The sequence below is a fragment of the Zootoca vivipara genome, chromosome 4 (assembly GCF_963506605.1).
Source record: "Zootoca vivipara chromosome 4, rZooViv1.1, whole genome shotgun sequence".
Classification (NCBI taxonomy): Eukaryota; Metazoa; Chordata; class Lepidosauria; order Squamata; family Lacertidae; genus Zootoca; species Zootoca vivipara.
This window is the reverse complement of record NC_083279.1, coordinates 57053151-57079526: the sequence shown is the minus strand read 5'-3', so window position 1 is coordinate 57079526 and position 26376 is coordinate 57053151. Positions and strand designations below refer to the sequence as shown.

The following is a 26376-nucleotide window of genomic DNA, read 5'->3' as shown; positions in this document are numbered from 1 at the left end:
TACATATGGTGTGTGTGTGTGTGTGTGTGTGTGTGTGTGTGTGTGTGTACATTTTGCAAAAGGGCATCGGATACCTCCTTCAGTTCATACAGTTAACATTTCATTTACAGATTTTCTATATTAAATCAATGAACAATATCCTGACAAGTGGTGAGAGGCACCTCAATAGTGTGAAATAACACACACAGCACCAAAGATTATGGGCCTATCAGGCAGGATTAACACCTTTTGCTGACTTTTCAGTCCTGAGCTGAATATGCCCCACAGCACTGCAGATAAATGAAGGCAGGCTACAATTCACCACAATGTTTAATTGAGGAACAGGCTCGTGCCATGATACAAATTTAGCAGCCAGTGCCTTTCAGTAGCGTTCGGGATGCCTACGATGAATCCCTGTTTATTGAAGTGCCAACGTGATAGTGAGGCACTGTGGAGCAGAGGGGAAATAATGCTTATCGTTGCTGTTCTCATAAAGAGCCAGAGCTGAGGGAAATCAGTTATTCCTTTCGAGGCTCACAACAATCTTCTATCCTATCTGAGCAAAGGCCTTGGGCTATTTTGTCATGTACCTTTGTGTTGTGCCGTACTTATTAAACATTAATAAGAACTGCAGGATGGTTTCCACTATTCTAGATAATGGCCTTGTTGCACAGGAGAGCATTACGCAGGGCTACTTCAGCAATTCTCAGTCCCAACTTCTTTTTTCTCCCCATTAAGTAATCAATATAGCTGCCACCTTTTAAAATGCATTTAACCCCATGACAACAGCGTAGAAAAACACACTGAGGAGCTGAGGGCCTGCAGTGTGTGTGTGTGTGTGTGTGTGTACGTGACTCCTGAGTCCTTCTGCTCACCTGTGCCAGCCGCCACATCAGCTTCAGTGAGTATCTGCCCAGTGAAGCCATTGGTGTAATGTGGGAGCCTTATTTTCCAGTTTTACAAAAAGCTTTTAAAGCAAATGCAAGTCTCTTGGAAGAGAATGGGCCATTGATTTTGACACTGGTATTCAGAATCCCATAAAATTAAGTGATTTTCTTTTGGAAGGATGACTACATTAAGCAAATTAATCTCCCTGAACATAAAATGTGCTGCAGGAAGGGAAGGGTTTGCATGCACCCATTAAGAAGGAGCAAGAACGCAGGAGGTTCCCTTTGGGCACCAAAATCTTTCTGATTGGATGATTTGCCATGAGAAGAAGAATGTGAGGCATGGGCGTACCCAGCGCGGGGCAGCTGCCCCCCTAGAAGCAGGGCTGGTGCAGCCGTGGGCGAGAGCAGCGCCGCTGGCGGGGCTGGTGGGCAGAGGCGGAGCACAGCCCGGCGGAGTGCGAGTTTGGTGTTCCCGCCCACCACACTGTGCCCTCCCTCCAGCTCCTTGTCGCGCCCTTCGGCAAGGCCAAGCGTGGCAGGCAACCAGAGAGCGCAATGGGAAGCTGGAGCGCATGGCGTGGCGGGCAGGAATGCCGAACTCACGCTCCACTGAGCTGTGCTCCGCCTCCAGCTCTGCCCACCAGCAGGGCCATCTCCAGGCCCGGGTGCGGTGGCGCGGGGCGCCTGGCCACCAGGGGCGCCGCTGCACCCACCAGACAGCTGATCGTCGGAGCAGCACTTCCGCGCTTCCTGTCCCCACCGCCGCTTAAAAAGCACAGAGGCCGCTGCCTTCTCTCGTTTCCCTGCTCCTCCCTGCTCAGGTTTCTTGGCAGGAGGGCCAAGGCAGGTCGCGGGTGTCACAAGAGGCCTGACCAGAGTCTTGGGCCGCTCTCTGCAAGGTCGCTGAGCTGGCGGCCAAGGGGGGCGGCGGCCTTGCAGAGTGCGGGAGGGACCTCCGGCTGGATTGACTTCCAGAGAAAAGGGTTGCAGGAGGAGCAGCGGCACAGCGCGCTTCCATGCGCTCTCGACCCGGCGATAGCGTGTTTTTCAGGTTCCCCCACCCCTCGCCAGGGGATGAAGGAGCCAGAAAGGTCCTGGGGACATGTGGGAAGTGGCGAGCGGAGGAAGAGGCGGCTGTAGAGAGAGGAGAAAAAACAGTGCAATGCAAGACCTGTGTTTTTTTTCCCTCCTCTCCCTGTAAGGGAAATTGTAAAATAGTGGGTAAGAAGGATGAAGACACAGCTCTCAAAACAACCAGCTCTTTATTCTAGCTCTGAGTCCAGACTGAACAGTAGCTTAGCCAACTGGCTTATATAGTAGTCAGTAACTTGCAACAGTAACAAACTTCCCCTAGCTACCTAATCCGTGAACAGCACTCTCAATCCTTCATTTGCATGTTGTGGACCTGAGTGAGAACTGCAGCCACAGTGGGCAGGGTGAGAACTGCAGCCACGGTGGCCAGAAGGATTACTGCAGTTAACTTAATACATAACAGAAATGACATACCGCCCTTCTTGCTTCCTGGGGGTGGGGGGAGCCCGGCCCCAGCAGCGCAATCAGGACAGGGCTGGCGCTTCTGCTGCTTTTGCTGCCACCGTCTCCACAGTAGTAGCGCGGTGGGCGAATCGCCCATATCCCCCCACGCAACCCATGGAGAGGAGGCAAGCAAAGGGCGGTCGCGGCAACGGCTCTTTCTAGGCGCCTTTCAGCTGCTCACTTGCCTCGCTCTTGGGGCTGCTTTGTTTCGGCCGGTTCTCCCTCCGCTGCGCGGCCAAGCCAAGCCGCAGGCTGAGGGGGTGCCGCGGAGGTGGCTGCGAAGCCGCTGCCGCTGCTCCGTATCTCTGCTCTCTCTGTCCAAAAGAGTTCAGGCACTAAAACGATGGGAAGCAAATTTGTGTCCTGGAATCAGTCCCCCCCCCTTTGGCCTTTGGGCTACGGAGGAGCCCAGCACGCAGAGCCCAAGAGCCCCCCGAATCCCGCCGGTGGCGAAGCGTCGCGCAAAGCGCTTCCTGGGCTCAACCCAGTAGCGCCTTCGTCATGCCCACATGCAAAGCTCCGTGCCCAAAATGCCAGCTGCTGCTCTCTTCTGCCCCTGGAACCTCGCCCTCCAAGGGACAGGTGCTTGACTTTGCTTTGGGGAGAGAAGGGGCGTCACATGGACAACTTCTTTTTCCCCACAGCCTCTCTCCCGTGTGCAAATTGCCAGGGCAAATCTTTGAATCTTGCTAATGATAAAAATAACTTTGCCAAGTTATAAGCACATGTGGGAGTTATATGAGATCAGTGCTTATTAGATTGCACCTATGGTAAATATGCACTGCAGGAAAGACAACACAGGGCCTCATGCACCACTAAGACAAAGGATAAAGAAGTGGGAGATCATGTGCTGGTCTTCTGAACAGGAATCAGGTTCATCCACCTGCTTTTATAACATTGGCTTTTATTTGTCCCATGTGCAAAATCTTTTGTTTAATATGGCCATAAACTTTTTCATCACCATAAGTGCTCCTTTGGAACTAGGTTAGTTTCTTAGGATAACTGTTGAGAGACTTTAGTGAGCTGTTCACATCTCAAATATTCATCCAGCTTTTTTACAAGGCGCTTCTTTTTATTCGTGCATGGCACTTTTCTGCTTTGTTAAGAATTATGGAGCAGATTGCATCCATTCTGAGCCATGCCATTGTGGAAGCACTCCACCTAGTCCATAGCTGCTTCCATCGGTGCAAACCATTCTGGGCTTTATAGAACTGGAGCATTCAACATAATATATGCTCTCTTTGTAAAGGCAGCCTTCTGATCTGGTCTCAAAAAGCAGGTTGTGGCTGACTTTGTTAGCAAGTTTAGTGGCTGTGTCACTGTGGAGATGTTTGGCAAATATTGACATACATAATAAATAACCATTTCCTGAAAGCATCTCAGTTCTTTAATATAAGCTTAAGCTTTCAGTTTTGTAAATGCATTTACCTTCTTTGCCCTATGCTATGTGATTATTGGTCATTGAATTTGAAAAATGGGGATGTTCAACCATGTTGAGATCCACAATTTGGGTAGCTCTAGATCAGGCATCCCCAAACTGTGGCCCTCCAGATGTTTTGGCCTACAACTCCCGTGATTCTTAGCTAAGAGGAACAGTGGTCAGGGATGATGGATTTGTAGTCAAAAACATCTGGAGGGCCGAACTCTGGGGATGTTTGCTCTAGATGAATGCTTTCTTCATTACAAGTGTGTGTGTGCATGCGCAATCTGCTTTAAATCTGTTTTGTGGACATGTCTATCACAACTTTAGTTTTGGGAGCTCCAGAAGAGCACTATGTTCAGTTAACGACCACCACAAAATGACTCAGGAAAAATAAAAGGTGCATTGGACCCTTAAGCACTATTAAATACTTCATAAATCTCATTAACAGACTATTACAAAAATCACTGTCAATGGGAGAAACTGTTTGTCTTGCCTGAAGCCATTGATCATGGCCTCCATTAAATGAATGATAAACTCCCTGTTGTCTTCATTGGAAGTGTGATCAAACCCTTTCGTTCCTTTTTTATCAATGTTGCTACCACATTGTTATGAATCATAATGTCAAATAATGTTATGGTCATGAGAATTAGAGCAAATATGTTCTAGGAGATAAGGTTTGTATTAAATACAGGTCCTAACCTGTCCCTATTATATCTAACTTCCTTCTTGAGCTTGTTTAGTAGCTGGAGATTAAGAAAAGTTCCAGTCCCCTCAGCTATGTTTTACTGTATCCATCCAGCAGTGCCCTTGACCATAAGCAATGACCAACTGTACACTAATTCTTAGGAAGATTTTTTTAAAGGAATGTGGAGGGGAGGGAGGAATTTTACTACTTTTAAATGAGTGTTTGATGCATCATTTTGGTTTACCTGATTAATGTGCACAGCAAACTCAGCCACGAGAGTTGTAATGTTTCTGCAAGCTTCCCTAAAGCGAAGCTCAGCCATTAATTCAATGGCACATGTCAGCTCAGCAGAACAAGGTCACTCTTCTCCTTCAAGGGGAACCTTTTTAGAAATAATAAAACTGACAGAAAGTTCTTTTTTGCATGCTTTATATCACCTGAGGTTGAGTGCTGCAGTGAATATAACAGGGCTTATAAACAACCTCATGCCCAAGCAGCCCCCAATCCACCAGATTTTTTGAACCTAAACTTTTTATTTTTAAAAAAGCAAATGACAGTTTTATGCATAGCAAATATGCCATATCATGGAATCCTAAATAAATAAAAATAAGTAAATCTTTTCTTAGGATTTTTGGAGGAGAAGGTTTGTAAGCTCAATGAGCACAAATGGCTGATGTTGCAGGCAGCAGGTTAATAAGGAAGAAAAATATAGAGTGAAGGACTTTGTGTTGTCAATTCTACAGAGGTTTCACCTTTGAGTGCAAAGTGAGGAAAATTTATTTCAAATATTATTGGATTGCCCTGTCTCCAGTTCATTTATATAGCGGACTGTAAATCTGTAAAAGGACTTTTTAAATGTAAAGTAAATGCAAGGTTGATCCAGCGCACTGAAGTTTACAAATAACTGGGACCAGCTGAGTAGCTGTTTGACAGATGTTAAAAACTGAAGCCTGCTGACTTAGATGCAGAAAAGGAAGAGCAAAGTGTATAAAAACCCCCAGTACTGAAGCTGTTCCATGTTTGGCCCAGCACTGCATTGTTTAGAGCAAGAATGGAACCAAATGAAGACTGTACTGTATAGGTTATTTAAGTGACATGGGTTCAGTATGCAGATGGCTTGGTTACATTGGGTGTCCAACTAAGTCATACCGGGAGCAGACTTAATGAAATCTATGCACGTAAGTTTGACTAATGGTGGATTAGTGGATAAGTGGATAAGGAGGACGCAAGGGAGAAACGTGCTAAGAGGAAGGCATGCTTGGCAAATCCACACTGTGATCAACTCCTGCTCAGAAACCAATGTCCCCACTGTGGAAGGACGTGTGGATCCAGAATTGGCTTCCACAGTCACTTATGAACTCATTGTTAAAACCGTGTTTATGTAAGACAATCTTACTCGGCTACGAGTTATTGCCAAAGAAGAGGAGAAGAAGAAGATTCATATGATCTCCATGTGGCCTCTGTAATCTCTCCTACAGTTTAAATGACACTGGGTTGAATTGAACATTGCACTATTACAAACATTCCATCTATGCAGGCATATCAGACAGGACAATTCCCCTTCCCTTTTCCCATGAGTTGTTCAGAGGGGGTCTATTATTTTAATTCACTTCTCTATAGCTGAAAAGCACTTTGATGTTGGAAAAGCAGTAGATATACTTATTCTAAAAAAAGTACATCAATTAATAAGAGCTTGAATTCTTATCAATGAATGCCTCGGCAAGTTGATCCCAGCTGGACAACATGCCCACTGTACAAAGACTAGCCACTTTCCATGCATTTGCACTATAAAAGAAAATTATGCAGTCACATATGTGAGTAGGCAGGCAAATTCTGTACTCACTTCTTTGCCCTACTGGGTGAATAGCCTAACATCCAAAGATGTGGACAAAGCAGCATCAGGGGCATGGCTCACAACTCTTCTGCTCTCTTTCCTTTGAAGTGATATTTTTCTCTAAATTGTTGCTTCTTGTTCTGAATCTCAGATATTTTTCAAATTAGATAAGCAGCTATTTTATCTAATTAAGTTCACACACATTCACATTATGTGCAGTGATCTAGTGCAGCAACCCTCAGAAAAATCTGCCATGCAAAATAGTCAGGTAAATTCTGTCTGAGTATCGTAATCGTTTTTATTTATTTTTAAAAATGAGGTTAGTAGATTAGAACCATCTGGTTTGGATTACTGGAAGTTTTCTGTCACCATTAAAAAACCTTCAACCACATCCTCTTGCTGCACCTATTTTTTTTAATAAAAAAAGGATGCCTGACATTCATGTAGCACGATCTTAGATGGGGGACAGCGAGCTCTGGAAATGCAACACAAAACCAAAATGATCTTTAAACTCCCATTCACCTTTTAGGTATATAATAGTAGAACTGATGATGAGACAATTCATTATGATTTTGAATATTTACAATCACAGAGTGACAGATTAGCAAAGTGGGCTTAAATTACCATCACAACAATCTATTTTAACATTATTTTAAATTGTCTTTTGTTACATGTATTACAACTTCCAAAATTGTCTTTAGTGTAAAAAAAAGAAAAAAAATCTTAAAATGAGAATGTTATGATATATGAACACGATTGAAGAAACATGCAAATTTAAAACAAGGAACGTCTCACTGAAAAAAATTGAAAATTAAAAACATTAACAAGCAATCATGAACAGGAAACCATTAAGAAGCTATTCTCTATAGGCATCACTGAAATAAATAGGAGCTACCACGGTAAACAAAGTTTTCTAGGGGATTGTTTTGGCTCAACTGCCTACACAGAATACAAGAAAATAAGCAGTATTGTTGGCTGCAGAAACTTTGACTACCGGTAATGGAACCCCCCCCCCCACACACACACATCTGATGATGAAGCAGCCGATGTTAGCTCTGACCCAGTTTAATTTACAAGGCCTGCAGGAAACAGGAAAACCTTATCTGTAATGTCACCTGAAGTTCTTTTTTTAACTGAATATGAAGACAAGTTTCTGTGCATGTGGGTGTCATCCGATAATGCTTACAGGTATTTCCAGCAAAAATCATCATACCAGATGTTATCTGTTTGTGGCTGTTTTGCAGAACTTGCAAATACCTTGACAGTCTTCTTGGAAGATTGTACTAAAGACCTTTGATGACAGACCTATGTGCCATCTCTGCCTCTAAGCATAAATTTACACAGTTGGAAGCCAGAAAAATGTAGCTTTATCATCAGCTCATCACCTCTCATTATTGTAGGAATAAATGCAAATGGGGTGTGTGTGTGTGTGTGACTGCCAAATAGGTTGTAGAAACCAGCTACAATGATATGAGTAGCTGATTAATTATGGGTTCAATTTCTTTATGAAATCTAAAATTTTCTGTTTTAAATCTGAACCTCCTAAATGCCTTTGAAATAACATTAGAAAGCTTAACCCTGGTTAATATTCATTAATGGTATACAGTCTCCACATTGCATATATTGGTCTTTAAAACCCACAATTATATTTTGAATAATGAATGTTTAGCATGACTTTTATTTTTTGTATCTGCTATTTTGGAATTCATTTTATCCACCGTTAAACAGGAGAATGACATAGGAAATTTATGAAGAATCTATCTGATCTATAAGCACAATTCTGTTTCATTTTTGGAAATAAAATAGCAAACCACTGAATTGCTCCACCACCCCCTAAGAAGAAATTGGGACATTCTCCCCTCCTGCTGCACTAGCTTGCTGTTGCCGCTTGCTGACTCGCACCCCCCCCACACACACCATCTCACCACCACCACCAGTTGCTGGTTTGTACCCCCCATCCCACTGCCGCCACTGCTTGTCCACTAGCCCGCCCCCCTGCACCCCATCGTGCCACTGCTTCCACAAACAACACCTTAGTGGCTTGTGTGTGCGCATGCAGCCCACTATTGCATGCCACACTGCACCACCACTCACTTGTGTGCCGGGGGCTGCCTGCCACCACACACACACAAGGAGGCCCACAGTGATTTACTTCCAGAAGTGGCGCTGTACATCACGAAGCTACGGCCCTTTTCGTGCATGTTGTGGTAGGCGGCAGCAACCAGCCAAGGTGCTCAACAGCTTCTGTAATTCCAGGAATGTCCCAGTAAAAATGGGACAGTTACGTAGGTGGTATGGAGTTGCAATGCACTTAAATTTTGTTCATAAGCATATGCTCATGATTTGAGAACTGCAACAGGAAGTAATGACCTGCACACATGTGAATGAGTCACCATGGATAGAACTTAAAATACAGTTTGGGAGTCAGTTTATGCAATCAGGATCCTGTCTGAAACTGAAATGTACAGAAATCAAGTACACATGTAAATCAGCCCTTAGATTCCAGCAATTTTGATTGTGGTTCTGCCCAATCCTCCATCCACTCCTCGACAAAGTTAATCTCATTCATCCTCATCAAGCAGCTTTTTCCATTTGTAGGAGAATAGAATTCTCCACCGGCTACCACTTCCCTGCTTGCTTGTAGGAATGAAGGGAGGAGCTCTTTACATGCTACTGTGTGAACAGTATGTCTGTGTGTGCACTTTAGCCAGTAAACCCTGCAGTTTGGGGTTTTTTCTAAAAGCGCTTTTGCAGACATTGCTTTGCAGGTGTCCATACCTGCATGCTATGCAGACAACATGAGCAGTTGCCACACAGAGGTCATATCACCTCTGGCACACCAATTTCTTTGCTCCCTCCCTGTTCAATGCCCACTGAACTCCATAAAAAAATGCTTGTAGGTTTATTGAGATACCAAAAGTCCAGTAACAAAGGCTACACATGCAGTTATACTGCCCTCAGTGTTTGCCCGGAGGCTTCCTTCTGTTGTACCACACAAGCAACTTCATGACTACGATTTTTTTTTTACTTTTGGCATTGTGCTCAGAGTCTTCCTGCCCTAGTACCAGACAGGTCAAGAACATCACACAGTTTGATTTGTTCAACAAAGAATGCAAAAAAGGCACGTCAGGATTCCTATATATGTGCTCCCTTTTAAACCAGTTAATTACATTAGAGTCATTGTGGTTTTTAAAATGTCACCATACAGCTGTGTTTTGTCCAAGGGTAATGCACAAAACGGATGCACTTCATATCTATCAAACTGCTACCATAAGCATCAGATAAATGGCTCTTGGTGGAAAGGTTTTTAGTGATTGCAACACTAAGTTGATCAAAGTTTCGATAAACTGGAGTGATTAATTAAAAAGGAACACCACAATAAATACCATGGCAGAAGCCAGCCCCTTCCCAATTGTGTTTGCGTGCAGATGAGAAAGAGTTAATGGTGGCTGTTTCCATCTGTCATTTTAAAGAGCATAAACACTTAATGGAGGCTGTTTCTTCCCCCTCCTTTCAAATAGCCAAACATTAGTGAAGCCAATTCTCCAAAGACTAAAATATACCAATATACTTGGGGATTTTTTTACAGAACAAATTGATTATCTTCAAAGTAATCCCAACACCAAATGGCTCAGGTACCTCTCAGGTTAATATCTTCATGGAAGGATGTGGGGGAGTATCTACACAAGCGCAGTCCAACAATGTCATAAGACTCTCCCCAATAGGAGGTTCCTATATGGTGTTCTGACTTTCCACACAAGGAAATGTAAGGTGTAAGTAAAATCTTCTACGGAAAGGTGCTTTCAGAACACCAAAAACATGCTATACCAACAATAGGAAGATAATAATGTGTGTATGCTGACCTAAAAAATGCATCTCTCAGAGACATTGAGTGTCTGTGTGTAGCTGCTCAATTTATCCACTGAAGTGAATAGGGGATTCTCGTTTATACTGAAGCTCATTTTAAAAGAAAAATAAATGGTTGCTAGATAAATATTGAAACTACTAAGCATGACTGTTACTAGTTTTTGTAGAATGCAATGCCTGACCAGCCAGGAAGGCACGCAAGGAAGTTCATTGTGAAATCCTGCCAGTTCCTTTGCAACTATAGATGCATGTTTTAAATGTTTCCCAACCATATGGTTAGTTGGGTAACAATCTTCTTTAGAGGGGAATTGCAAAATTCAGCTTGGCGAATGCAGAATTGATTTTAGTAACGTTTCTCCCACTGTTCCCTACTCTCAAACACGTAGTGAAAGTCAATATAAAATGTGTGGAAGACACACTGGCTTAGCACCACTATGGTTTTGCATTAAACATTATCATAGCAAAATAAAAGATAAATGTACTACCTTGTGGTACATTCGTCATTTATTTTGTCATTTCCTTCACATGAAATTACATTGATTAAGAAGATTGAAAATTTGCTGAGTAGTGGCCATTTTATGTTTCACACAGTAGTTCTAAACATGTAGAAAGCCAGTCATCTAGAGACTTTCAATGAGCAGTCATAACGCAGAACACAGCCACTCTAGATGATGGAATGATTGTGAAAGTGTGGCAAGACTATGTACTTCTGAAGTGTCTGGAGGCATGTCTCCTCTCAGGGGAACCATGTAAGGTGTTTTAAAATTGCTATCTTTTTCCAGCCTGCAGAAAGCCTTAAGGAGCAATGTGTCCATGACAATATTGTGGCAATGTTGTGGCAGTCAGGGGCCAGATTTAATTTCTGGAGCTATCAGCCCTCTGCTAGGGGTCAATACATTATAGCTGTAGAATGGAGGTGTTTGAAAAACAAATCTACCCCCGATGATGGGCAACTGTTTGGTGAAGTTTACTGGAAACTGTGAAAGCCACTAAAGAATAAAGGTATATTTTTTTGGAGGTGAGGCATTGGTGGGGGTAGGGGCTGGTTTACTATTGCAAGGCAATTCCATTCACCAAGTGTGTGAAAATGTGTTTTTATAAAAATCAATTCATACTACTACCTTCTACATAAAAACATTTGTATGATAGCTTACAGTATTAATCTAAAATAAACAAAGTTGAAGGAGAGAAAGTCTCTCCAGTGGTGTGATAATCACCTCCTTGTTTAGCAACCATCAGAGTCAGCCCAATACATTGTGCTACCTGAAGCAAAAGATGAGATCACATTCCATCCATAGAATCCAACCAGGCTGGCAGCTGAATCTTATTTCAACATTGGCAATGGGATACCATCTTTCAGGGCGCCCAAGGGCAGCAGATCTAGTTAGAAGGTTCTGATTGCCAACTGACAGGAATAGTCAGAGGCCTCAGGAGAAAGAGCTGGAGTGCTGTTTGCTTAGCAACTGCTACCTAAGGCAAGGGTAGGGCCGGCCCTATGGTGGCCATTGCCCATCATTAAACATATAAGATTAAATAACTTATTGATACCAATTATTAATTCATCCATTTTATTACAGTCCTAATCAGCTTTTAAATCAGCGAAAAGAGGATTGTGTTATCCATTCTATCTTCCCAGAAAATATTGACTTGTTCAAGATTACTGTTGATAGTACAAGTTCATTCATTCTTTCCCCAGAAAGTGGCAGAAAGTGTAATTCAATCTGGGAAAATCCCTTTATCATCAGAAGATGAGTTTTAGGAAGTGCAGGAACTTCTTGGGGTACTCCAAGCTTTCTGTGACTGTTATTGTGTGTATGTGAATTGTAGTTGTTTGTATGAAAATGTTAATGTTTTATATGAATTTCAGATGGTATAATGTATTTATTTTCCATTTTAAAAAACACAGGTCATTTGGAATCTTTAAGGTAACAAGTGACTAATAAATCTTATTACAAATAATAGTATAAGACAAGGTGCTACTATTACAGCTGTAATCTGCTGTATTGCTGTAAATATTTTACAGTGGTGCCTCGCTTAACAAATGCCCTGCTTAACGAATGTTCCGCTTAATGAAAGGATTTTTTGAGCGGAGGTTGCCTTGCTAGACAAATTCGTTTTATGTAAAATTCGTCTAGCGAATCGCGGTTTCCCATAGGAATGCATTGAACTTCAATTAATGCGTTCCTATGGGCAAAAAAAAAATTTCGAAAAAAATTTCAATTCATTCCTATGGGATTCGCTAGATGAATTTTTTGTTATAAGAAAAGACCCGTGGAACGAATTAAATTCGTCTAGCGAGGCACCACTGTAATTAATTTCAAGTGGTTCAGTGAGTAAAATTTTTCTATACACATAAAACCTTTAATTCGCATACACACAATAACAGTCACAGAAAGCTTGGAGTACCCGATAAGAAGGGGGGGGGAGGGTTCCATCCATAAACAATATCTTTTTGACCCAACCAAAACCCTTTGCTTTTTTCAAAAATGAAAATCTGTATTATTCAATCCAGTCATCAGAACCAAAACAATGAAGAACTGAACAATAAACATTGTCAAGGGATCAATTATATTATACCTGAAGGCAAAGGGGTACCAAAATAACAAGCGTATGCTACTTCAAATAAAATGCATTCATCTGCCATTGTTAGGCTTTAATATAAAAAAAGCACTTGCAGCAAAGTGCAACTGACTGTTAAACTAAAAAGTTCACTAAAGATGGAAAAACAAAAGTATTGGTTCACACAAACAAGCATCTGCTACAATTATGGAATCATAGTGATGCTCCTGTCTAAGCCACGGCTAGTTCCCAGACAACTTCCTCACACAGCAATTTACAAAGTTTCTGAACACAGTCATGTAACTGAGCACACATCCTTGTGGATAAAATGTCCATTACTTTTTGTCAGTACTAGTCCTAAGACCCCTGTAGGGTCATTTCCCAATGAAAGAAGTAGAACTGTGGAGATGACACTTCTGAAGGAGCTAATTCCATATTTTTTAAACTAAAAATATCACAATCCAGTGAGACTGAGCTGTATGTGGAGGTGACTTAGAATCAAGGTCCCTCACTGGACTGGGAATGAGGGCTACATACAGTTACCAAGACTTGGACTTGTGCAACTCCCTCTGAGGGTGGTAGTCTTCTCTTTTAGCTGGGGCCTTTGTAAAATCCTCATTTGGAATTTGATTACCTAAATCTGGGAATTACTCAGGGCAGCATGTTGAAGACAATTTCAAGGACACCTCTGCTTGCTTGGTACTTTGGTCTGAAGCCTGTAACATCTACTCTTGGAAGAGAGGGCATTTGCCACCTCATTTTCATGTGAGGGCCTGTTTGTGTGAAATTACCCTGACCAAAAAAAAAGCCCGCCCACCCCCTTCCAGAAATGGACATTGACCAGCTGCCCTCAGTCCCAATGAACTCTGGGCTGTGAATATCAAAAACTTGTAATTTGGTACTATATAACTGAGATTATTTTGAGCACCACAGCTTGGGTTTTTCCATCTAAATGTAACCCCTTCTTAAATTCTAAATTATCTTACCTTTGGTTTTTGAGTTTTTTCCTTATCTGAAGCATTCGAAGGTTTTCTCTTCAACATCTTAACATTCAGATTGAATCAAAATACCATTATAAGGCAGAGTTGCTTGATTTGCTCAGCCAAAGTGCAGCAGTGTGAATGATACACAGAGCTCAAATCAGCAAAATAAAACTTCCTTATTCTGCTAAGGATGTGACTTCACTCAGCTTTCTGCTAGGACTGGTTGAAATACTGAAGATAGAGGAAGGAAGACAAAATGAGAAGAAGAAAGAGAGAGAGAGGCTCTGGGTATAACTCAGCAAGCGCTGCTCCTTCAGCTTCTTCCCCACATTTCTTTCATGGCAACTTCCACAGAAACAGTGCTTGATGCACTGTTTCCATACCGGTACTAGCAGCCTTGTGTGGAAGGGTGAACAAGTCAGGGAAGTTTGAACCCCTGCAGTGTTCTATAGCTTTGTCAACAATTTATAACATCCCAAACAGCTGGATTATTATTATTCTCTTCTTTCAGTGTTACAACCATACTAGGAAGTACCACAACAATCATGATCTTCTGGCACATCCCTCTCAAAACAAATTTAAAAATATAGTGAGCTGAAGTGTAAAAGAACAAACACTGCCTACTATGTGATATTCTAATGAGGGTGGGTAACAGACAATTTATATACATTCTCCTGCAGCATTGCCAGTTGCAGGGAAACAAGCAGAGATTGCTATTTCCTCCTTGTGCAATTCCCAGGAACATCTGGTTGGCCACTGTGGGCAACAGAGGAACTACTTTTGTTTGATAGATTACCTTTGTCTGATCCAGCAGGACTCTTCTTATATTCTTACATGTTTTCTTTAGAGTAGGTTTTCAGAAGTGCATGGGAAGCTAGGCTTATGACTCCTTTGCAACCATTGCTCCAGGGCATATTTCTACAAAAAAAATTCTAAATGTGCCAAACAACCTTATCCTTAAAGAACAAAATCCTCCCTAGGTTGTCATCTTGGCCAGAAATGGAATCATATTTCTTATTAGCAGACTACACTTGGTGTGAAGATCATTTGATATCAATGAGATTAAAATCAGCTTTACCCCTGGTACTTCTAGCCAACTGGTTTTTAGAATAATAAACACACACCCCTACCTCACTGCTTTCAAATAAAAGACTCAAGAGATATAAAATCTAGGAGGGTGCAGTGACCACAAGGACGTTTTGTGTTTTGGAAAGTAACCCATTTTAGCTTGTACAGAATAGCATAGTGGTCTTTTGGGACCCATTTGAAATTTTGAGAAGAGTACCATGGGCACCGCCCACACTTGTTGCCTCTTTTCCCACTCCTGCTAATCTCTCCTCCCCAAATAGAGAGAAAACATGCACACTCCTCAATTTTACAAGTTATTTGAGTAAAAGTTGGATCCAGTAGTCCTAACATGGAATTTTAAAAGTCATAGAGGATTCTCTCTCTCTCTTTCTCTCTCTCTCTCTTTAAAAAATGTTCAACTTCAACAGCAGCCAGCACCAAACAACAAAAATATAACTTGGACCTATTTCTCTGGAATTTTGGAAGATTTTATATAGATGGGCCTATTATGCCTACAAATTTCATTCACTTCTGTCAAAAAAAAGTGTGTGAGAGAGAGAGCTATTGTCATTTGTTGATGCAAGTCAATAAAGAGGCACAGAGCTCCAGATTTACAAAATTAAGGTGCTGATATCAATCTAAGGCAAAGCAGCACAAACTAAAATGGGCCACTTTCCAAAACACCAAACAAGAGTGTGAACCTACTCTTGTGATCATTGCACCCTCCTAAATTATATCTCTATAGTTTTATATATGAAACCAGTAAGGTGTGTGTGTGTGTGTGTGTGTGTGTGTGTGTGTACTGCTCAGCTCTTAGCATAGTGCTTCATAGATTAAAAACAAATCAAAACTTTGACAAAAGACCCAAACACATATCAACAGTTGCTAGGATAATATTTTAACCTTCAATTATATACCCTTTCCCTCCGCCCTTGTAAAATTTGATGCATGAATAAGAAATAATGGATAAGTACTATATCTTTTGAAATGGCCTCTGTCTTTCTGGAGTTAACAATAAATATTCCAGAGAAAGAAAGCTTGAAGCTTATATATCACCCTTCAGATGAGTTATCATTTAATTTTGTTATTCTGGTCACTGTATATATTTATGCAAATCTGAGGAGGCAATATCATGTCAAGATGGGTTGATCAAAATGGGCTGACTAGCTAACAAAGAAAGATTACAAACATGATGAGTATTTATAAGGCTTCCTCATAACTATTTTCTTTTAAACCTTCTAAACAATTGAATAAGAAAAGTGCATGGGCACAATCCAGTCATCTTTTGCTCTATGCAGGGCAGTACCTACCATAAATCATGAGTCCATTAATTTTAATACAGTATTGTAGGAGAAGTTCCCTATGGATTAGTCCCTATATTTATTAAAAGCCATTTTAGCATTTCAGAAATTCATGTTCAGGTTTCACTCTCTCATCAAATTTTTCATGAGATTTTGAGTAGTTTCACATGCCTAAATCTATCTTGTATTCTTGCAATAGAGTCAATAATAAAATTGTTGGAAGAGTAGAATATCTATACGTCTGGTAATGGCAGCTGAAATGCCATTGTAGACCTGACCAAACTCACATGAAATTATTGTAGAATAAATGCAACAAGAGCACAACACACCTAGTAATGCATTTATCATATCATTTGGAAAGGCACATTGAACCCAAGTTCACCCAATTATAAATTCATTTGTTACACTCTTGGCCATTGTTCCAACCTTTAAAGCACCAAATAAACCTTTAAGAGAGAATCAAACCACCTTGATAATTCAAACATTAATTCCTTTTCTGCCCACTGTTAAAATCTGTGTGATTAATAAAAAGAGAATTCATATGTAGAGTAATATATGAGCTTCCCTTTGCTAGAATATTTATCGTTAAACGGGTAGAAAGAGGCCATTTCAGGAGATATAGTGCCCACCCATATCTATTTCCTCTCTCCATGCATCAGAAAAATTACAGCAGGTTGAAGGCTGACCTGATTATCTCCTTGTCCTTGAAAGTTTGACCTCTGCACTAGTTGTTGAAAATACCAAACAGAGCGAAAGACTGACACTCGTAACATTACAAGCACATAATTGAGTTAAGCTGGAATCTTGAATGAATTTTAATGCCTGGGAAGTTAATGTAGTCTGAGAGTTGTATCTTTTTAATTTTCAAATGGTCTAATATGAAGAATGCATTGCACAACATTGATCATAAAATGGGACAGGTGAACAGGGAGCATGTGAAACACACACAATTAGGGATGGTTATAAATGGCACCTGAATACCTCAGATCAGTCCCTTTTAGTAAACCACAGATTATTTGTGTATGTTACAGGTTACAAAATTCCCGCACCCCCATGTAAGAAATGACTTACATGCAGGGTTGTTCATGCATATGGCTGGCCATATTGTAAAAACATACTGTAGTTAATAGTAGTGAAAATTATTATATTATATTATATTATATTATATTATATTATTCATGGTAAAATGGATCTCTTTCGTTTTCTGTAGCCCACTAGCATTTACAAGTGATGCATCATAGATAAAGAAATTAGCTGCCAATGGGACTTTTTAGCTGTTTGTAGGTTTATTATAAAACTGGATGGGTTGGATCAAGATTGACTGTTTCATGAATGAAGGGCTTCTTCTATTCATAGAAGGCACAGAAGCTCCCTGCTGCCAGAAGAAAAGGAGATAACTGACTTGTCTCTCAAATGCAAGGCCACACAGGGCCTCTAAATTGTCAGTAGGGGTGCCAGCTTGAATAAAATATTGGTGTACACACATCATTTGAATGGCAATCCCCATCAACTGGGGGGTGGGGGTAGCCAAAGGGACCTCGGCCCCTAGGAGGTGGCACCTATGCTTATCAGCATTTAAACTCAGTTTATTAGTCCTCGTCCAGTCCACAGCATTGGCAAGACACCAGTCCAGAGTCTGCACACCCAGTCCCATTTAAGATGTTACTAGTGGCGGACCATGGGGGCCTCAAATTTCAGCAGTGCCCTATGCAGCACCAAAATTTGGTGCCCAACACCTCTAACCCTCCATTCTACATCATGGCTGTGGCACCCCCTGCAGTGCCCCCGATGCTCGATGCTCGAGCCAAACCTAAATCTACCTCTGATATTACAGATAAGTAGAACTGTGCGCCATCAGCACATTGATGGCATTTTGCTCCATATCCCCTAATGATTGCTTCCAATTGCTTCATATAGATGTTAAATAACACCAGGGACAAAACAGTCCCTTTTTGCACCCCATAGCAGAAACATCAAGGGGGCAATGAGTATTCACCAGTGCTACTCTTTGGAACTGAGAGGGCATGTAGGATCATAACTCCTGTAAAACGGTGCCTCTGACACCCATCTCACAGATCCTGTGGAAACTACCATGGCTGATAGTATCAAAAGCCACTGAGAGATCAAGTACTCCACTTGTCCTCTACCAATCATCAGGCTGACCAAGGCTGATTTGGTGCTAAAACTGACTCAAATGCAACCAGATAACCAGTTTCATCAATAAACTTCCCAATCACCTTCCTAGCTCTCAATGATTTGTTTATTTGTTGAATTTATATCCCACCATTTTCTCCAAAGAGTTCAACAGTTCTCTCCCTCATCATTTAATCTCCACAACAACTTTGTGAGGTAGGTTCAGCTGAGGGGCAGTGACTGGCCCAAGGTCACCCAGTGAGCTTCATGGCGGAGTGGGGATTTGAACCTTGGTCTCCCAGGTCCTAGTCTGACACTCTTAACTACTACACCACACTGGCTCTCATTAATTAACATGCCATGAGCATAGCAAACAACAAGAAGGCAAGTCCATAACTATGTTCTTACTTCTCAGTGACTAAGATTAAATGATATGTTGAAAATATGAGAAGCCTTATCACACACACAACACAGAACATGCAAATTACTGCACATCATTTAACGGATAGCACTTCACAACAGACTCGGTTCACTGATGCTTCACCTGAAAGTTATCAACTGACATCACTGCGTACCGATAATATGTATTCATGTGTAAATGTGTCCACAATGCGTCATTACCACAGAGCAAATAAGTTTAGCAATGATGACTTTAAAAGGGGAGAAATGGGCACCATAATCAAAATAATTACGTTCACCTTTCCCAAGTAAAAAAAATCAGCTAAAGGCTCCATTGCTTCCTTTTGTACTATATAAACTGGTATGATTTGAACATCTCACACTGCCTTATACCAAGTCAGACTAGAGGATTGGCATTTGCTTTCCAAGATGTAGGATGTGAGACAGGCCTTTCCCTGCCCTTCTATTTTAACTGGAGATGCTGGGGCCTACCAATTCATTCTGATGAAGCTTTAGATTTGAAAGATCTGTACAAAGCTGAAAGAAGGAGAGTCATTTTGGAGTAGACAAGAAGAAAAACAGAACACACTTTAGTCAGAGGATTTGCAACATTATCAACAGACTATATTTCAGACACATAGGGTGAGGTCTGCTAAACCTTTGTTTTACAAAGCACCTCCAAGAGCAAGCAGCATGTAGTAGATGACCTTTCAAGCTGCAAATGTGATGTTATCTGTCTTCCTATCTGTGATTAAAATCAAGATCAACGAATATGTATTCTGATTAATGCTAAAGCAGAGTCTCCTGTCAATAAACTGTTTTCTGCCAGAGCCATCAGTTCAAACTAAATTTATTTCTTCATGTCAGTGTCATACTGCTGAATTGCCACTGTTTTAAGTACTTAGCAGTGGAAGCCCAGTTTCAGTTTGACATGTGAAAGTCTTTACCCCCTCCCTCATATACAATTTGAATGGCACATTCAAACTTTTCATTTATTTTTAAAGTACAAATTTCATAGTTCGCTGTAGATAGCAATGTTCTCCAAGCCTGTATCACGTGTTGGGCATCTGTGTGAAGTGGGGCATATCAGTCTTCTAGTTTGCAAAGACTCTCATTGGCCTGGTCTGACAAGGCCTGTTTATGTAAAATTTGCTTAAGCAAGGGAGTAACACTGGCAAAAAAAATTGAAGGAGGGAATGAATAAAGGCAACTAGTCAGATTTGGATCAGATTTGTTTTTCAGGATTTTTCTATCACCATTCTCTTGGATGCTTCAGCCATGTCACGGGTAGACTAGAATAACTGCCAGATTTAACCCAACCAGTTTTTATAGCTGAGGTAATTAATTGGGAGGAAATCAACTTACCCATGAATCTGGGAGATCAACGTCTGTGAGAGAGGAAGTAAGACGGGGCTGGTGAGAGCAACAAGTACATTTTTCCCACTCCTCTATCCTTGTAATCAGGAAATCACAGGGGCAAAGCTGGTTATCAGGAAAAGGTTTCCAATCACTCCAGAGCTGAAATTCAGTTTCTGAACGGATGGAAATATTTCCCAAGTTGCTTAGTCTGGATGTATAAGATCTGCCCAAGGAAGTCGACAGAAGGCCTGTTCTCGTCTCAGCTTCATCCTTTCGCCTTGTATTCTCTCTCAATACTTTCTTGTCCTGGGATTTGGTTAATTTCATACATGATGTTGAAGCTTCATCCTCATCTTCAGATACATATACATCCTGTGGCAGTGGATCTTTAAAAAGTTTAAAAATAAATAAATGAAACTGTGGTTTGAAATAGTGTTTTATCTTCCCACCCATCCCCAAAGACACATGGAAATATTGGGATGCAGGCAATTCTTTACCGAACTTGTGGAACTACTTACACACACTTGGTATAAAGTATATGATATTTGTAAGAGTTGATCTAGGAAACTGACCCCACAATTATGGCCTATGCACCTAAGATTTTATGCAGAGATGGCCACATTTGAATGGTCTGTCCCCACATGGGTGACTGAAGCCAGCAGAGGTGGGGATAGTGTGCATGTTTCACATGAGCCGCATTAATTTTTGAGGTATTGTCTGAACCAGTTCGCAGACATTCTGTTGAAGCAAGGAAGTCTCTAACTTCCCACTGATCTCACAATTCATAGATTCTTTCAGCTTACTCAGGAGACACTATAGTCTCCCCAGGACATATTTAATTTAAATAAATGAGGGAATAATATTTTTTTCTGCGTAATTTACCTACTTTGGTACTCATTCTCTGAACCTACATAGAAAACTGAAATAAGCGCAAGCATATATAGACTCAAAAGGTGTTTCTTTACTTACTGAGAGGTATCAAAACATGCTTGATGTCATCCAAACTGTGTATACTGGCTTTCTTAGTTTGCACTAATTTCTGCAACCGTTTCAAAGTTCCCAACGTTTCAGCTTTATTTTCATCAGATTCTGCAACCTAGAGTAGAAAAGAAACATATGGCCAAAACACATTGAAATGTTTGTTTCCCTCTCTCCCAAGAAGCAAAGAAATACAGTGTAATTTTTTTTGCAAGCTACAAAGTGACTCTGAGGTGTTCCAAAAAATATTAATTAAATCAAGCCAGCTGACTGATTCAATAGCTGCATGGTTGCTTGAAGGACAACTTGAAAAATAGTCTCATGGAAAAGGTTGAATTTGCATGAGTCTTTGTTCTATACACATTTTCCTGGCTTTCCAAACATCATAGTTTCTACTGCATCAGACTACTAGTCGGCCTAACCCAATATTGTCTACTTTAATTAGCAGCAGACAGGAGTCTTTCTCATGTGTCTAAAGATCCTTCAATAATAGTGTTCATGGATCTACTACACTACCTCTTCTCAGGTTTCAAGCAGTATGTGTCTTTGATAGAAGACAGAAGTTATGGTGGAGATAGTCAGCCTTTGACCTTCAAAAATTGGCAACCTCTCTCCCAAGAAGCAAAGAAATACTGTACAGTGTAATTTTTTTGCAAGCTACAAAGTGACTCTGAGGTGTTCTCAAAGGTGCTACCAAAAATATTAATTAATTCAGCCACAAGTATATAACTTGTGAGCTTCTTTCTTTGTGAAAAAGAAAGAAAGAAAGGAAAATGCACTAGCTGTGATTATGGAATTTGTAGCATTTCACTGTAAATGTAAAGGGTAAAGGGACCCCTGACCATTAGGTTCAGTCGTGACGACTCTGGGGTTGCGGCACTCATCTCGCGTTATTGGCAGAGGGAGCCAGCGTACAGCTTCCAGGTCATGTGGTCAGCATGACAAAGCCGCTTCTGGCGAACCAGAGCAGCACACGGAAACACCATTTACCTTCCCGCTGTAGCAGTATCTCTTTATCTACTTGCACTTTGACGTGCTTTTGAACTGCTGGGAACTGCCGACCTTCTGACCTGCAAGCCCTAGGCCAGACATCCCCAAACTGCGGCCCTCCAGATGTTTTGGCCTACAACTCCCATGATCCCTAGCTAACAGGACCAGTGGTCAGGGGTGATGGGAATTGTAGTCCCAAACATCTGGAGGGCCGAGGTTTGGGGATGCCTGCCCTAAGCTCTGTGGTATGCCATGTGAGGCTCATTCATTATTACTTATTGACAGCTGCTAGACATAGCGGTACAGAAGCAAGGTATGATGGCAATGCCTATTCTCTACTTCTGAGTTCTTATGATTTGGCGGCCAGAGGTGTATTGGTTCAGAACTGGCTATATTGATTTTTGCTACCAGTAAGTCTATCTTCCATAGAATAAGTGCATTCTTTCGAAAAAGAATGGGTGGGAAAGTCCTATTGGTTCTCTGTTTATGCCTGCAAATAGATCTCAAATCCAAACCAGACAAGCTATTTTTGCAATAATTCAGATAGTAAAGGCTAGTATACAGAACCACTTGGCACATAGCTATTAGTGCTACACTAAACCATTTGTGGTGCAGCAGCTCGACACTGGTTAGGTGAATTTTTCTTTTTTTGTGGCTATGTTTGCATTAGTGGCTTAAAACACTGAAAGATCATTTCCTCTTGCTGCATTTTCAAGTAGCTTTTTTCCACTGCTGTTCACAGCAGAGCAGGACTGGAAATATCTCCAACCAGTTATTTATTTGCATGCACCAAACTGCAAGTCAGTGATGCTTTCATTTGCACATGCACAAAAGCAGCCTGAACTGTTCACAACACGATGGAACCACGAACTGTTCACACCACAACGGAAAGCTGGTTTGAGAAAAAGCTAATCAAAGAGGAGTATTTTTCTAAAAGCTACAGGATGCAGATGGAGTGTGGCTAATCTCATGTGAACCTGGCTTTAAAAAGACAGTGGTGGGAGCACACTGGAGCTACAGTAAGCAATAATGTGAACACATCCTCTATTGTCATAAAACTCACTCCTTAAAAAGGTATGAAGGAAGTATGTGCACCAAGTCTGTTCCCAAGCTGTTTCTAGATCCAACTCATAGTGCTGGGTTTAACCTATAACATCCTGCACTGCTTAGGACCAGCTCAGTATCTAACATATCGCCTTTCCCCATATATACCCTTCCCTGAACCCTCAGGTAATCTACAGAGACCCTTCTATGAGTGTCTCCCAAACCTGAAGTTCAGAGGGAGGGCAAGAAGGGAGAGGGCCTTTTTCATGGTGGCCTCCTGGTTATTGAACATTCTCCCCGGAAAAGCTTGCCTAGCAACTTCATTAATATTTTGCTGGCAGCAAGGAAAGTCTTTATTCTCCCTTGACTTTACCTTAATACTTAAAACATTGATCTTAACACTTTGGAGTATGTTTTTATGGTGGTTAGGATGGATGTGTTTTGCTCTGCTAAGGTATTTTGGTGCTCTGGAACTGGGTTTATGCTCCTGTTTTTTTGTTTTTGCTTTAAGTATGCATGTGATTGTATTTTATGAATTCTCTGTTTCTGTTTTTTTAAATTATTCAATAACTTAGGTTATTGGGCAACTAACAAATATAACAAGGAAAGAGCATAAGATACATGTTTCCATTTTGCAGCTATTTTGTGCTCATCAACTATTGGATTGTAGTCCAAAAGTCCCTTTAAGTACTAGTATTTCTGTTACAAATGTGCGGAATACCATTACTAGGCTGGTAAAGGGTATTTTCACAGAGTACCCTACCCTAGGAATATATTTTGCTAGAATAAATATGTAATACACTACATTTTTGAGTGAGCTAATGGAAAAGTACTGAAACAAATGGTTCTTCAACCTAACCATAGATTTCAGAGTACACAAATCATATGAGGAACTGGCAGCTTTGTAGAATAGGGAAAATATAATGGAGAAGAGATTACAAAATAATAGGATCCTGAGATGCAATATAACATTACTGAATATGCTGAAACCAAGCGTGACCCCCTGAAATATAAGAATGATTTTACATATCGGAGAACTTTTCATCAGAACTCTATTTGAAAGATAAAAAGCAGTCTATAGTTTTGCGTTGAATTTAATTTTATTTGATGCCATCCTCAGCTGGTGCATGTTGATGCAACTCAAGTTATGTTTGAGTGTGTGGAATTGGAATAGAAAATCTAATTTCATTCACAGTCATCTTAACAAGAGATGCAAAAGGCTGCATCTGGGGGAAGTTGCATGTTCATTTAAAATATAAAAACCACTTGGTTGGGTCAGACATCCTTGAGGTTATAATGCCATTCCATTCACAGAATGAGACCTCGAAATGCAGAAGGGGTCCTTTCCTGAGCAGCTGGAGTCCTGCCATTAATGGATGTTCCATCTGTTCATGCAGCAAATAGGTTCAAGTCACTGTGCAGTACTTTGGTGGGTACCACTCCACCAAAAGGCAATGGGGTTAATTATCAGTGAAATGACTTCTTAGCTGAAAACACACAGAAATCATCGCATTTTAGCCAGAAGCAAACCTACCCAAATCAAGTGGATTTCCAGCAAAATCTAATTAAGCAATGTTTAGCAGACAATGTGCCCAACTCTAATTATTAACTGATAATAACATCGCTATGAATTTTGAACTGAGGTCTGAACTTGTTTTTTTTTTAGGGGTGGATGGTTGAGCATCTCAAAGTAAAACAGAATATAATCTACTCAGACTATTTTGCTAATGGATGAAGTGTAATCCTCTTTGTTTTAAGAGCAGTTACTGTGGATAGGGGGAGAGTTTCATGTTAGCAAAAGTCATGTAAGCAGAACAATAAATGCAGTAGTTATATTTTATTGATGCAAGTCGCCATGCAAACTGTGTTAATAAAAGCTTTTGAGTTTTCTTTTTTGCTTTGATTAAGGATAAGCACCAAATGTTCTGGGGCTTCATGACCACAGCAACTTATCAGAAACAGGATCTGAAACAGTTTCAGAGCATCACACTACTATGTGGGGGTAGGGGAAATATCAACTACTTGAACAGGAAGGAGGGAGGTTGCGTGTGAAAATGAATGAATAAAAATTGAATATATTTAAATCTGGGACAAATAAATCTATTACTGTCTTTCTTTTGAGTCACTCAAGCATGTGCCTATCTGAATGTGTCACAATCATACAATATATGATCTATGCAAAGCCTATACGGATATCATTTACTCATTTGGAAGAGCTGTCGGTCAGTCTTGAATCAGAAAGGCAGATAGTATGATCTGGAATAAGGCCCCTTTCTATTTTGCTAACCTGAATAGTGCCAGAAAGCACACAGTTATGGAAAATATACTTTAAGACTTCATTGTTTGCACTTCACCTTAGTGGAGAGAAGTACAGGGAAGCAAATGTACTGACTGCCACTCTGGGCAGCTCCCAACAGAAAATTAAAAACATGATAAGACATTAAACATTAAAACTTCCCTAAACAGGGCTCCCTTCACATGTCTTCTAAAAGTTGGATAGTTGTTTATTTCCTTGACATCTGATGGGAGGGCATCCCACAGGACAGGCGCCACTACTGAGAAGGCCCTCTGCCAGATTTTTCTGCCTGGTTCTTCGTGCACCTAGAAGGGTGCAGGGCTGTGTTTTGGTCAAAATTGGGCAGTGTCAGGTATGGGGCTTCTAGGCTTAATTCAGCTCTCCATCTTTCTCTCCATAATCTAACACCGCATTATCTTAGTTGTCCCGATGCTACCAGTTAGCGACATTGGTCAGCATTCGACTAGCACAATTTTAAAACTTTTTTGTTATCCAAGTCCTTGTAGATAAGGCGAAATGGGGGCAACCTGATCTCCTAAAATCTCCACAGGCACAAATACTACCGAGGCACACTCAACTTTGGCTGGAAAATCAGTGTGAGGGCACAAAGACATAGATCTAAAAGGGTTTGCTTCTATAATGTTCTGCATGTTCATTTAGTCGAAGAAGGCTTTTCAAAACACTGCAGCCAATGCATAATTCAGCCAAAATGAAAAAGGAATATAAATTATGGAATCTCTCTTACTGTATCACTGGATGCACTTGGGACATGGTTCTGAGGTGGAATCCACTGTTCAAATGTCATTACCTTGGCCACAAAAGGGTAAACAAAATGTCAACAACAGTAATTGTAACAGCACCATGTAGATATATCACGAAAGCAATTGGGCTATGCAGAATGCATTTAAAATAAAAGGTATCAATAATACAAATGAGGTAGATTTTTTTAAAAAAATCAGTTGATTGATTGTGAAGCCCCCCACATAGTTCTCTGTTGTCAAGTAAGAACTGTCCAAAAAGAAGAAGCGAGCCAAAATTAATGTTGGGATTCA

General features: G+C 40.9%; 1 protein-coding gene across 2 annotated transcripts in view; it reads right to left on the bottom strand.

Moving 5' to 3' along the window:
• Positions 1–26129, bottom strand: part of SAMSN1 (SAM domain, SH3 domain and nuclear localization signals 1) — a 52230-nt gene extending 26101 nt beyond the window's left edge. Inside the window, exons 1-3 of one of the 2 annotated variants that reach the window (XM_035116043.2) lie at positions 26070–26129; positions 20986–21112; positions 20023–20402 (exon numbers count right to left, since the gene is read on the bottom strand). In XM_035116043.2, coding sequence (XP_034971934.1) covers positions 20023–20402; positions 20986–21112; positions 26070–26129 — 567 coding nt within the window. Of the gene's footprint in view, positions 1–13759; positions 13900–20022; positions 20403–20985; positions 21113–26069 lie in introns of those variants that run through there. The other variant, XM_035116044.2, reaches the window with a different exon arrangement.
• Between the last annotated feature and the right edge of the window lie 247 nt (positions 26130–26376).